The 13051-nt window shown below is 47.7% G+C and overlaps 1 protein-coding gene across 1 annotated transcript in view; it reads left to right on the top strand.

Annotated features, from left to right (window-relative positions):
• The window catches only part of LOC122366366 (homeobox protein six1-like), a 69453-nt gene that overhangs the window by 33105 nt on the left and 23297 nt on the right, over window positions 1-13051 (top strand). The window contains exon 2 of the mRNA XM_043338549.1: window positions 4757-4913. Coding sequence (XP_043194484.1) covers window positions 4757-4913 — 157 coding nt within the window. The remainder of the gene's footprint in view (window positions 1-4756; window positions 4914-13051) is intronic.

The following is a 13051-nucleotide window of genomic DNA, read 5'->3' as shown; positions in this document are numbered from 1 at the left end:
TGCTCAGCACCTGGACAATAGTCACCACTCAATACAAGGGGTATTTACAAGAAGTAATATATGTTTTCCTTTGCACTAGTCTCGTATCCTCTTGTTGGTCTGGAACGAGGCGATGAAAACCGAGTGTCGAAGTTGAGCTTATTTTGCTACTCTTCAATCAACAGAGGCATATGAAGTCTCAGGGGGCGCGGGAACTACTTCCAGACTGGGGAGTGGGGGGCACACCATAATAGAGATCAACCTAGGGCACCCTCATATCTAGTTTTCCACTGGTTTTAGGCCACCTATTTTTCACCGCTTGGCTTCTTCAACCAAAAAAAGAAAACATTTTCAAAAAATGCGGTATTCCGTCTCAAAGTTGTGGGGCACCACCCCCACGGCCCCAGAGTTGGGTGGGGAGGCTGCCCCACTGCCCCCCCCCCCCCGGTTCCCGCGCCTATGATGAAGTCTTGATGCAATTTTCAGTTATTCTAAAACATAGCCTTCAACATAGTTTGTAAAATCTGCGTAATTCCTCAAATGACGAGTGCCGGTTTAGGTCTTGTTTTTGCGCCTCTGGTGGAGAACCACTGTAAAAAATGCTAACAAACCAGTTAGTTAATTCTTCAAGCAAAATCTAGTATTAAAACACACGTTGTTGCAAAAAACGGGTCAGATAACACATATGTTTGCAACCTAACACCACATCCATTTCATCGAAGCAGAAAAGCTAACATCATTGTAAGCCGACAAATATTATCCGTGCAAACCATGCCGTGTTATTTGACAAACATGTTTGTTTATGCTTCCTTTGCCTTTTTTTCTAGATAACGTGTTAACTAACAAATGAAACGCATGTTGAAACCCACAATCTTAGTTTTCTTACTACCCTTTTTGTTGTAGCATTACAAAGACCTTAGTTAATTGAAAAAAAAATCGCCATTTTGGGCGCCCCTCTGCGCCCGCCATGTTCAGTCTGTGCCAAGTCGGAGAAGGGAGAGGACGTGTGCGTTGTGAAGGAGCTGAGCTGTGGCGTATAAGTGTTGCGTGTGCAGTATGTAAGGAGCTGCTGTGATGTTAACCCACGAGCCGCTGGGGGGGGGCATAAAGTTGCCCCCCCTTTACGTTTTGTAAAATATCTCCGAAACCTGATGAGCTACGAACGTGAAACTTGGCATAGCTTCAAATGAATACCTAGGCAATGTTTGAGGAAAGTTTGGTGGTTGTAGCACCTAAGATGACGTCACAGTGACGTCATAAAGTTTTGTCGTTTTCCGATATGGACCGTTTCTGATGACGCTGAGCATGAAACTCGACTGTAAATGAACTAGACAGCACCTGCTGTCATCCTAAAACATCTTACTACACTTCCATCTAGTTTCTGACCAATAATCGGCCCTTTATATTCGGTCCCATATATGTGATGTATCGTGAGGAATATGAGAGTCGCAAATCTATAATTTCACTTATGACGTCACTGTGACGTCATTTCAAATGGGATCGACACCAAATTTGGACACAACCTCGGCTAGGTATTCAGGAAGATGTGTGCAAAGTTTCGCTTCTCTATCTCTTCGCGTTGCGACGATATCGTCGCAGAAGTAAAGGGGGGGGCAACTTTATGCCCCCCCCCAGCGGCCGGCGGGTGGCGCGGAGGCCCAGCGGCCGCCGGGTTAAGAATAAGAATAATAATAAGTCAAACAGTGAAATGATATGGATTGTTGGAAATGGCTTTCATCCTTACTGGTATGGTGAGTGATTATGGGAAATATCAGTGCAGATATTGCTGGCGTTTTAGTGTGGTTTATGTACCTATGTCACTCATTTTCTTTTCAATTGAACCTCCAACCAGGCTTTATAGGGTCTCAGGTTGGAGACACTCACTGTTCATTTGTTGACTGTCAATTGACGTCTATAAGTACATATGACGGACTGAACAATGAGCATGTTGCACACTAAAACCGCATTAAGCTTTGAACAAGAAATTAAATGTACCTAATTTTTGGTTGGGCACTCAACCAGTGAACGCGGTGAGGTGCTGTTTTATGCAATTCCTGTCACTGCACCCATGTTGTCAAATAAATTTCTTGTAGACACATGAGCCACCATTGTTCGGTCAGGGAATTTTTGCCATTTTGTTGCAATTTAGTTTACCCATATCGACAGAAATGAAGCATTCTCAATGTTTTCGTGATAGTTATTTGGAGCCTGTATGGTGTCATGGCTGGTGCGGATTCCTGCAGGCTATATATAATTGCAGGTGTGAATCAGTGCAGATTTGTCACCACGACCGGTGCAGATTACCGACTGATTTATGACGTTGGTTGGCTTGAGGTTGGTTGCGTTGCTTCATTCGTTGGTTTGAATAAACATCTTTGTGTTTAAATACTCGTCTGTATGATACTTTTTTTAAATAAAAATTTCGACGCCTGTCGCAACACGGTGTGTGAAAACGCACAACATGTATATAAACTGTAAAACATATTTGCACGTTTCGAGTCATCCTGGCAAATCTCACTAACCAAATGCGTGTAAACTTTGTATTTACACACTGCATCCCGATCCCGAAGTTTATAACGCATTTGGCTAATGATATTTGCCTGGATAACATGTGCACGTTGTGCAACTCTCGGCAGAAGCTTGTGAAGCTTACTCACATTTTGCGTGTAAGCGTGTTTCTTCTGTGTGTGTTATGTAACACCGAAGTTAGTAATCCTGCAACTAGGCGATGCCTAGTTACATGATAACTGACTTCGGTGTTACATAACACGCACAAAAGGAAACACGCTTACACGCAAAATGCTAGTAAGCTTCACACGCTTTTGCCTAGTGAGATTTGCCAGGATAACTAACTTTTTAGTTACTCTACACGCATAATATTAGTACATTGACAGGTAGATATTAGTTAAGTAACACGGTCACACGCAAAAGGCGTGTAGGTCAACACCACGTCGAAAACTAATGTCTTAGTTTCATAACACGTTTTTTCTTAAAAGCGTGTTATATAAAACACGTTTGACCAGTAGATGCGTGTAAACTTTACACGCTTTAGGTTAGTGAGATTTGCCATGATAACACGGAAGTTAGTTAACATTTTTTACAGTATACTTCACTTCAGATGAGGTGCGATGATCTACTGCATTCCGCGTCGGACACTAACGTGCGTCGAGATCGGCCCTCGCGTGCCGAGATCGTCCCGCGCGCACCACATCGTGTAACATTTCAGTAGGCGGAGCTATGGTCATGAGTACCCAAATATAGGAACGTTCCCATTTTTGGGAACGGAGTTCCCAAATATGGGAACGGGCGTTCCCATTTATGAGAACGGAAGGCAATTTTTCGGCCGTTCGCCCACTAAAACTCAAAAGTGCATCACGTCTCAAAAAAGTGCACGCTGATTTAAGTATCTACTAAATCTCCATAAAGTTATCTTTAATCTGACCGTGGAACAAGGAAATTGACCGTGGAATGATATTTTTAATGATTTTTTAAAAATGACAGAATGGTGGAAATATGGGTTATACGACATTTAACATGCAATTTTAAGGAAAATGAAGCATTTTTTACATTTTGAGGTCAAGTATAATAATTTTCGCCTGGTTATGAAGTTTCATTCTAGCGACACCAGATGCTGACATATGCAAGCGAACACGCGGGCAGTCCCGAGGTAATATTGTTGACTTTTGGTGTCGGGGCGATCGACCGCGTGGAACGTCAGTGATTTTACCGAACTACTGTTGTAAACTCAGTTTCAGTGGTTTAAAATCATTCAGCTGTATTTTATCAGCCCTGAAAGACATATTTTATTTGGATGCTAGCTGTTTAGCGTTGTTTTATAAGCAGCGTCATGAGCGTGGTTTTTGTCTTCGGCGTTTCTAAGCATGATCGTTTGGGGGGAATTTCTCTGATATAGGTCGCTCTGTGTGGCTTATTTATAATTTTTATGCTGATTTCGATCATACCTCGTGCCCATCCTACCAGGCCTTTTGCCACTTACACTCATTAAGAAAGGAAAAAACTAGATTTTCATTGGGACTAGGTGTTTTGAGGGTGTAACATATTCAGCGTTCCCATTTTTGGATACTTCTTGTGCTCGTCAACTCTCGGTGATTAGCAGACAGGTGCTTGACATGTCTCCACCCTCGGCGCGGACGGTGGATATAGGTATGGAAGACCTTGTTGAACATCGCTGAGCGTTGTGGATTACGTAATCCTGCAGAGGGGGGCGTGCCCGCTGCGAGATCGACGGGAATAAAAGCGCAGAAGACCGGGCGAAACATGCAACGGTCTTGCCGGAAAGGTCATCTGATGATTGTTGCGTTAACAATAATTTGCGGCGTTGGACGTGATGCTTGTTAATGAAAAGAGCCCCTGAAAGGCGTCGGTGAAATCGTTCCCAATTTTGGGTACGCCGTTCCCATAATAAGGAACGCTTGCAGCGCCAGTGTACGAGAGCGTTCCCAAATTTGGGCTCGCGGCCCGGGTGATGGACTGCTTTAGAAATAGGGGAACGATTTGAAACTACGATGGGCCTTACAATATCAAACTCTTTCCCAACAATATTGAGACAACTATCAGGCGGTTCACGATCGTTTTATATTTTTTGGACGTCATTTAACAGTTCTTTTTCTTGTTTTAAATAATGCCTACATGGCGTTCCCATATTTGGGTTTATCGTTCCCAAACATGGGAACGAAAATGCGTTCCCGAAAATGGGTACGCTTGACCATAGTTCCGCCTACTGATTTGATTAACGACTCCTCTCTTCTCACCTCAGGGACAAACGGAAAACGACGGCAACCTCAGAGGACAACTCGGACAGCGACGACGAGCGGCGGCCCACGGGCAGCGAGCACGGAGCCGGAGGCGACGCCAAGCACACCGCCGGTCAGCCGCAGCCGCCCCAGCAGCAGCAGCAGCAGCAGCTTCCGCAGGTGAGGTCACTGCTGGCGGTATACATCAAAGGCCGCCGGCCCGCACACCCGACCCCGCGTGCACGTGCGGTAGTACCGTGATGTCGACCAGAGCCACGGGCGCTGCCGTCTGGTGTTCACTGGAGGGTTACATAACCGGGCAAATGAGACTAATGACATCGCTCGTCGAGCAGTCATATCCAATAACGTCAGATTCCGTTTCAAGCGTATTGGATGTCGGTCAAACATACACAGTATCACATCAGAACTTCGTCCGGCATGTTTTGCATACCATATTCATCCTCGTTTGTGATAGCCAGCCTTGTCTAATGTAGAATTAATTTCAAAAGCGGCTCGGCCGCAATCCAAAACTCTCTAATTGCAGATAACGACCTTGCAACATCAAACGGGAACCGTACGACCGCGCGCATTGGCTTCCGCTCAGTTTCACTCCCGGCCTCTTTCTCCGGCTCCTCCCCTCTCCATCGTCGTCGGTGGTCTCTCTCTCGGGGACGTTTGTGGCGCGCTGTATCGATTTGCGGCGCAACTCTCGTCACGGTGCCACAAGCGACGCACCAATGGGGCTGCGACGCGGCCGGGGCCGGCGCGAATCACTTTATCGGCATCGACGCGTCGGCCAATTGCTTGGATCGTGTGACCGGGGCGGGGCCTCGAGGGAGGGGCGCTTCCCGCGCCGCGGACGGGCGCAGCCGATTATCGAGGCAGATCTGACGGCACTTCACAGCGCGGAAGGGAGAGAATGGGATGCGTTGGGTTTTTTGATTGACTACTAACAGCGCGAGGATAAGAATAAGGTGTCTTTCCACTGTTAAATATAGATAGGTACTTTTTATTCGAACTAAATCTATAAACTTCTAAATCAATGAATTGGTCCCTTCATTTCAGTTGCTATTCGCGTTATTCATGATAACCATTTGCTCGAATTGCGAGTGGCTGTCGCCCACTATCGAGCAATTTGCTGCAGAGGAGAATGAACAAAGAGCCACCAACTTGCCATTTACTTTTAAAACAAAATTAAAGGGACTATCCCACCTTCAAAAAAGTACCGTTTGGGATTCGGAAATGTTACTCATGATATTTTGACGAATTCTGCAAGTTTTTACGCGTTTTCATCGTATACTTTTTGAGATATTGCGTGGAGGATCTGGAGATGTTATAGTGTGACGTTAAAGTCACGCGACATCTTTATTTTACGAGTTCATGGTTTTTGAGAAAATACACGGAGTTGATATCGAGACATGTAGTCCTGTTGTTTTATACCTTACATGGCGCGGTCGGAATATCCATTTGCACTATAGAAATGTCACGTCGTAGGCGCCGTCAAATGGGCGCAATGGACAACAGTGCAACGAGTGCAGAGCCTGCGCAAGATGGCAATGTCAACGAGTGTGTGGCATTGGTACAGAGCCAGCAGCAGATGCTGATGACATTGCTGCAAGAACAACAGCGACTGCAGAGTGAACTGGTGAGACAAAACCAGGAGATGAGACAGCAGCAGCAGCAGCAGCAAACGAGCCGGGCATCGGTGAGAAATGTCCCTTCCTCGTCCCTCTCCAGCAAGGCTACTTATGACATGTCCATGCAGCAGTGGAGAATTTGGAGACGGGATATTGTGCAGTTCGCTGAGATGTGCGGCTGGGATGTCAAGACCACCGTCATGAACATTCGTCTGCAGTGCGACGAGAAGTTGAAGCGGGTGATAGAGGCTGAGTTTGGAGATAGATGGATCGAGCTGACGGCGGATCAGGCCCTGACCGCCGTGGAATCCATCCTGCGAAAGGCTTCCAATCCCGCCAGAGAAAAGGAAAAATTCCACAAACTGAACCAGCAACCAGGTGAGACGGGCAAAGCATTTGTGCACCGCTGCGAACAGCAGGCTCTCGAGTGTGACATGGCCTGTCCACACTGCAGCAAGGACTTGTCGGAATGGTGCATCCGTGACAGGGTGCTGGCTGGTCTCCACAGCGATCAACTGAAGATCGATCTGTACCAGAACATTGACAAATATCAAACTCTGGCCAGCCTTGTCGAGAAGATCGACATTTTTGAAGCGGCAAGCGCAGGGTGCTCTGTTCTGGCACATGTGGATGCAGACGGAGAGCCAGAGTCGTCAGAACCTGCTGATGACGGTGAAGCAGCAGTGGCGGCGCTGAAGTCCGCCTACAAGCGAGGACAGTCAAAGTCTCACCAGAAAGCTGTATCCAGTCTACCAGATCGAGGCGGCACAGTGCACGAGCGAAGAAATTGCCGAAGAGACATCGTATGTTTCAAGTGCGGTGGCAAAGGTCACCGTCAGGTGCAATGTCCCAGTCAAACCGGAGCAACAGCAAGTCACGTGGCATCCGACACGCCTAACGGGCGCACAGCAAATCATTCCATATCCATGGCGTTGATGGACGAGCTAGCAAGCTGGCAGAGGTCTGCTTGACGGTGAGGCCCAGGACACACAAGGCCGCTCAGTGTCCGGCGGTGGCTGACACAGGAGCAGAGTGCTGTGTGGCAGGGACACAGCAGCTGAAGATGTTGGACTTGAAGGTGTCCGACCTGGATAAAGCCCACGGCAAGATTCGCCATGCCGGAGGTGGTGCATTGAGAGTCCTGGGAAAGAAGAAATGCACGCTCCAGCTGGCCAACAGGACCACAACACAAGATGTCTTCTTCATCCAGGGGGTAGAGCGTTTTTTCCTATCTGTAGACGCGTGCAAAGATCTGGAGCTGATCAACAAGAACTTCCCATACCACACACAGGATTCTGTGATGACAGCCGGCGCGGTGAGCAGCGATCCCGCTGTGAGCCTGTCTGGGCCGGGGAAGAGGACCATGCCGGCACGCCCTGACCAGATGCCGTTTACCCCCACAGAAGGGAACGTGCCGCAGCTGGAAAGATTCTTGAAGCAGCAGTTTGCTGACACCACCTTCAACAGAGAGGCTGTGCCTCTTCCAGCGATGAACTGTGTGCCGCACACGATTCACCTCATGCCGGAAGCGATACCGTTCGCGCGTCACACGCCCATTCCAGTGAGCAAACATTGGGAAGACGAAGTTAAAGCTCAGCTGGACGAGGATGAGCGAATGGGAATAATAGAGAAGGTCCCGGCAGGCCAGCCTACCGTGTGGTGTGCCCAGATGGTAGTGGTGCCTAAGGCAGATGGAAGACCACGTCGAACCATCGACTATCAAGAGCTGAACAAGTTCTGTGTAAGGGAGACGCACCACACCAGAGTCCCGTTCGACATGGTGTCGTCCGTCCCGAAGCAAACCTACAAGACAACACTGGATGCCTACTGGGGCTTCCACCAAGTACCGCTGGCTGAGGAAAGCCGACCACTCACGACGTTTATCACGCCGTGGGGCCGATATAGGTATCTGAGGACACCTATGGGCCACTGTTCAGCGTCTGATGCCTATACAAAGAGGTACGACGATGCGGTGGTTGACATCGACAGAAAGTTCAAGTGTGTGGATGACGTGCTGCTATTTGACCACGGCATAGAAGAGGCCTTCTGGCACTGCTGGACATACCTAGATGCGTGCGGCAGAGCAGGTGTGACGCTGTCACCTGAGAAGTTCAAATTCTGCAGGCGTGAAGTCGAGTTTGTCGGGTTCAAACTCGGCTGGGACGCATATGGACCGGCCCAAGGGAAGCTGGCGGCCATCTCTGAGTTCCCGATGCCAGCTACCCCAACCATCACAGATATCCGGTCATTCGTCGGTCTGGTGAATCAGGTGGCGCCATTCGTGGCAACGGCACCCGTCATGGAGCCTTTCAGAGAGCTGCTAAAAAATCCCCAATCGAAGCATGTGTACTGGGACGACCAGCTAAGGAGACGGTGCGAGGAGGTGAAGTCACAAATAGCCGAGCTGGCGGCACGCGGTTTGCAGTATTATGACAAGCACAAACCGACCGCTCTGCTGACCGACTGGAGCAAGACTGGAGTCGGCTTCGTGGTTCTACAACAGCATTGCAAATGTACAGGCGGGGACAAGCCGTTTTGTTGTCCGAACGGATGGAAACTGGCACTGTGCGGAAGCCGTTTCCTGACGCCAGCAGAGCAGCGATATGCCGCTGTGGAAGGAGAGGCCCTCGCAATCGTCTGGGCCCTGCGGAAGGCAAGACTGTTCCTGTCAGGCTGTCCAAATCTGGAGATTATCACTGATCACAGACCGCTAGTGAAGCTGTTCTGTGACAGGCAGCTCAAGGATATCTCCAACCCACGGCTGTTCCGGCTGAAGGAGAAGACTCTCCTGTTCAGGTTCTCTATTCGGTTCCGCCCGGGTAGATTGAACGCCATAGCAGACACGCTGTCTCGCTATCCTGTGGAAAGGATAGGGCCGTCCGAAGCAGACCTGGCATTGGAAGACGAGCTGACCGTGGCGGCCATGACAGCGCTGGAGGAGTGCAGTGACATGATCACTGTCGACCAGGAGATGGTGCGTCAGCATGCACAAAATGATGGAACCTACCAGCTGCTGAAGCAGCGCATTGAAGGAGACACGTGGCCAGGAAGCTGCTCAAACGAGGTGAGCGAATTGAAGGCATTCTTCAAGGTGCGGAGCAGTCTCAGCGTGGTGGATAACTTGATATGCTACTTACACGAAGGTGGCGCCCTGAGACTAGTCATCCCAGAAACCCTGAGAACGCTGGTCGCTCAAAATTTGCACGCAGCACATCAAGGCACAGGAAACATGCTGAGGCGGGCCAGACAGGCAGTGTACTGGCCAGGATTTGAAGCTGATGTGGACAGGGCGAGGCTTCGGTGCACAGAGTGTGATTACCATGCACCCTCGCAGCCAGCTGAGTCACTTATCATGACACCACCGCCCGAATACCCGTTCCAGCAGGTGGTTGCTGACCTATTCGAGGTGCGCGGTCATCGCTACATGGTGTACGCCGACCGACTAACGGGGTGGATCAAGCTGGATCATCTCCGCTCGTTCGCATCCAACATCATCATACCGATACTGCAGCGGCATTTCTCCCAGTACGGAGTGCCAGAGCAAATATCGATCGACGGAGGGACCAGTCTCGTCAGTGCGGAGATGACTGGGTTCTTCCGACGGTGGCAGGTGGATGTTCGCCAGTCATCCGCCCAGTACCCACAGTCGAACGGAAGAGCAGAGGCAGCGGTAAAGTCTGCTAAGTCAATCATGCGAAACAACACAGGCGATGATGGCAGTCTAGAAATGGAGAAGATCGCATCCGCCCTACTACAGTACCACAACACGCCGCTCCGAGAGGGCGATAAGTCGCCCGCGCAGCTGCTGATGGGGCGGCAACTGAGAGGTGGTGTGCCGGTCCCGGCGACCCTGCTGCGCGTGCAGGATCATTGGCGGGAGGACTTGGCCCGCAGAGAGAGGATGATGGCTCAGAAGGCTGACCGGCTAGAGAATCTCTCCAGCAGGACTTGCCGTGACCTCACCAAGCTGGCAGTGGGTCAGCGTGTACGAATCCAAAATGCTGCGACTAAGCGATGGGATCGGACCGGAGTGGTAACACGGATTCTTCGTGCGGTCAGACAGTACACTATTCGTCTGGATGGGTCTGGTCGACTGGTTCTCCGCAACAGGAAGTTCCTAAGACCACTACGCACAACAGGAGAGGAACGCGATGTCCCATCCCCAAGCAGCACCAACCCGGAGCCACCGGTGCCACCGCGCCGGCGTTCCGAGCGCCTCGCGCTGCAGTGAGCCGGCTCAAGGAGTATAGACGGTACTGGGGCCAGAGCTGGTACCCACGTGCGGTCCACGTGACAAAACGACACGTGTACGAGTGGGAGAGGGAAAGATGGAAACATAAGGGGGGTTGGAGGATCTGGAGATGTTATAGTGTGACGTTAAAGTCACGCGACATCTTTATTTTACGAGTTCATGGTTTTTGAGAAAATACACGGAGTTGATATCGAGACATGTAGTCCTGTTGTTTTATACCTTACATTGCGACTTTCATATTTCATCGTGACGTCATTTATATCGAATCTGTGACGTAATGAAGGATTTACTTCATGTCAATGTGAGGGGAAATTTGGCAGCAAATATATTTGCTCTCAAATATGACGCGGCTCATACAATAACAAGAGTGTCTCTGATTGGCTTATTCGTAAATCAAGTGATAGGTACTTCACTTGAATGTGTGACAGGTGTTCAAAAGGCAAATGAGTAATGACGTCATCAAATGGCCGTTAATAGTTAAAGGGACTGTCCCACCTTCACATTAGAATTGAGTTGAGATAGCCATCTTGATGGGCGTTCTTTGAAAATCAGAGTCGTGAAAACCGTTTCTCCAGCAATTACTTCATCGCAAATAAATTCGTGTTTGATTTTGACATCTGTGCAAATAAGTGCCACAATGTATTGGTATTGGCACTTAAAACCTGTGACGTTTCCGCCTTTTCCGAAGTTTCTGTATCTGTCGACTTGTTTTTTATTGAAACCTTGAAAAATAACAACGCCTCTTGGAACAGCGCCCGGCGCCACGAGGTGGAGAATTTAGGCGGCGTTCGATGTCTCCCGGACGGCAAAGATTCTTTGCCGTCCGGCCAATAACGTCCAAGGTCAGCGGGGGCTCGGCTGCGGTTATGAAACGTGATTGGCCGGACGGCGTAGAATCAACGTAGAATCTTCGCCGTCCGAGAGACATCGAACGCGGGGTAAATTGATATCCCAAACTAATTCTAATAGTCTTCTAATTCTAGCAGTATTTTTATTTTTGTATTTAAATATTTAAGAGGCCGTCCTACATGTGACTGAAGAATGCAAGAGCCATGAACTTATCAATGGCAGGTGTCAAGTTCAAGTGTGCAACTCACTGAAATTAATCATAGTATCAAAATCATAAATGATTTGCTCACTGCTGTTTCAACTCCATAATCAAGACATGCTCTGAGGAGTCCACAATCTATTGATGGTGACAAATAAGGAAGAGACAATGAATGTTCACCTTTTTATTTCTGAACATCCAAGACGACTAACCTTGGCCCAATCTTATAAACGCCGTGAAATGGATATGGCAGCACTCTAAGGCTGGATATATAGTACGCAATCTTATAAAGCTCTGTGAAATCGAAAACACGGCACGCTCTTTACGGTTTTGGTAACCGCCAGTTTTGGATGTGCCGTAGAATGATTTCAGCCGTGAGCAGCTGTGCACATCTCAAAACACAAACAATAATCAGCTGATTGCGGCATCGTCGGCACCTATTTCACGCCAGAATTTGTGGCGTACTTTGACGAGCTTCTCAGACAGTTTAATTCATTTAAGATAAATTCAATGTTTTTTATGATATAAGTATGCAATATTTTACGTTATGATATTTTTAAGATTAAAACATCCTCCACATATTAACTCAGGTTCATTATAATGATGCTTATTATACAGACAACGATCAATTTCAAAATACGCATTTTCAGGAACTAAATGCACACAAAAACACATAAAAACGAGTGTTCATCGTTATAGGGATTTATTTTTCAAATTAAAAGGGGATTTTTAAGAGGATTTTAGCACCAGTAACCATCATAGATTTTCGGCAGCCACTGCATTATAGAATCGGTATGGGTCTTTAGCCTATTCTCACGTCTCACGTATGACACAAATAACGGGCACTTCATGGCTTCTGATTAGATATTTAAATTAATGATGATATACCTTAGTTTGTCAAAAAATTGTTAATTCCTACTCACTATTCGTATCTCCTCACTTTCTGTCTGGCACAGTTACGGATCAATGTGTTGTTTCTTCTCTTCCTGCATCTCGATCTGACTTCTGAGCCGAGTATTTTTCTTGATATCCTTTGATATGTAGACTGGGTTCTTCAATCTTTTGAGGAATTGCTTTTTAGCTTTAGGTTAGGTAACAGGTACCTATGCTTGAATAAGAAGGAAAATAAGCTGTAACTTGACCTAATTCAGTTCATGTACGTAGTCTTCGAATTTTAGTAGTTTATCTTCAAGAAGGAAAATATCAAGAGCTTATGACAAGAAGGAAAATAAGCTATAGCTTGAATTGATCCAGTTAATCTACGTATCCTGATGCTCAAATTGTAGGAGCTTCATTGTCAACGGCATTACTTAAATTACTGAAACAGTAGCCGAGCTATAATTAAATGACTATTTAAATAATTCTTTAGCAAATTTATTGC

This window comes from Amphibalanus amphitrite, unplaced genomic scaffold (assembly GCF_019059575.1).
Source record: "Amphibalanus amphitrite isolate SeventyFive unplaced genomic scaffold, NRLGWU_Aamphi_draft 000800F_arrow, whole genome shotgun sequence".
In the NCBI taxonomy this organism is placed as follows: Eukaryota; Metazoa; Arthropoda; class Thecostraca; order Balanomorpha; family Balanidae; genus Amphibalanus; species Amphibalanus amphitrite.
This window is presented reverse-complemented; position numbering and strand designations above follow the sequence as displayed.